The sequence below is a fragment of the Bison bison genome, unplaced genomic scaffold, assembly GCF_000754665.1.
Source record: "Bison bison bison isolate TAMUID 2011002044 unplaced genomic scaffold, Bison_UMD1.0 scf7180017864304, whole genome shotgun sequence".
Taxonomy (NCBI): domain Eukaryota; kingdom Metazoa; phylum Chordata; class Mammalia; order Artiodactyla; family Bovidae; genus Bison; species Bison bison.
Genome location: NW_011494876.1, coordinates 14,217,190 through 14,218,199, shown reverse-complemented (window position 1 = coordinate 14,218,199; position 1,010 = coordinate 14,217,190). Strand labels below are relative to the sequence as shown.

General features: G+C 55.5%; 1 protein-coding gene across 1 annotated transcript in view; it reads right to left on the bottom strand.

Moving 5' to 3' along the window:
* Positions 1-527: 527 nt before the first annotated feature.
* The window catches only part of DUSP7 (dual specificity phosphatase 7), a 6,152-nt gene continuing 5,669 nt past the window's right edge, over positions 528-1,010 (bottom strand). The window contains exon 5 of the mRNA XM_010851941.1: positions 528-661. Coding sequence (XP_010850243.1) covers positions 528-661 — 134 coding nt within the window. The remainder of the gene's footprint in view (positions 662-1,010) is intronic.

Sequence of the window (1,010 nt, the reverse complement as noted above, 5' to 3'; positions counted from 1 at the left end):
TGCAGCTCCACCACCCGGGAAAATGGAGCTTGGAGAAGGAACGGAACCAGAGGATACCGGACCCGTGGCTCTGCTCTGTGGACAGCGGGCTTGGGTGGCGGGATGGACAGGCCTCACACCCCTTTCCCTGTCCGCCCTTGCTGCCCCATCCCCCACCCCCCGGGGCTGAAATGGATGAGTTTCTTAACCCAAGGCATGGGCAAGGTGCGCACAGGGCCGGCTTCCACGGGTTGAGGGGCTGGGAGTGGCAGCTGGAACCCAAGCAACAGCCAGGGTGGAGGAGGAGACCTGGGAGGCAGGGCTGCGCCCTCCACCTAAACTTCCCCAGCCACTGGGCCTGCTCCCTCAGCCAGAGAGAGAGAGAGAGAGAGACAGAAGTAGTGGATAAAAAGGGCCTGGGGCCCTCCTTGGGGCTGAGCCCAGAGGGTTAATGCTACTGCTTAGCAGTCCCCTGTGGCCTCCTCTTCTGCCTGGGGTGGTCTGCAGGGACTACCAGAGGACAAGCACGTGGGCAGAGAAGGCAAAGGTCACCCGTCCAGCCCACCACTCACAGCGGGCATCACAGGCAAATGCAGCGCCAGGTGGGCTTGGCCGAGGCGGGAGATACGGGCAGGCCTGGGAGACCCCTGCTGGGAGCAGCGAACCACCCCTTTAAGGGCCGCTGCAGAAACGGAGGCTTCACACATGTGCAAAACGCATTTGGTCAAGATCAACATGGGGTTTGTCTTTTCCATTAAAACAGAAACAAAAACTCAAGAATTGCTTTTTGAAATAGGAAGAAAAACAAACTGATAACACCTCTCTCTCTCTCTCACTGGATCAAGAAAGGGATGAAATACTGGTTTATACAGTCCACTGTTGCATGTAGCCTGAAAATAACACTTTCCATTACAGAAAAGAGCAATCAAACAGAGCTTCAACACGCTCTCTGCTCCAGGGAGCTTGGGTTTACCTGCCAAAAGTAAAAAGTAAACTCAGGTCCGTGGATGTGTCTTTTAAAAAAACAGCCA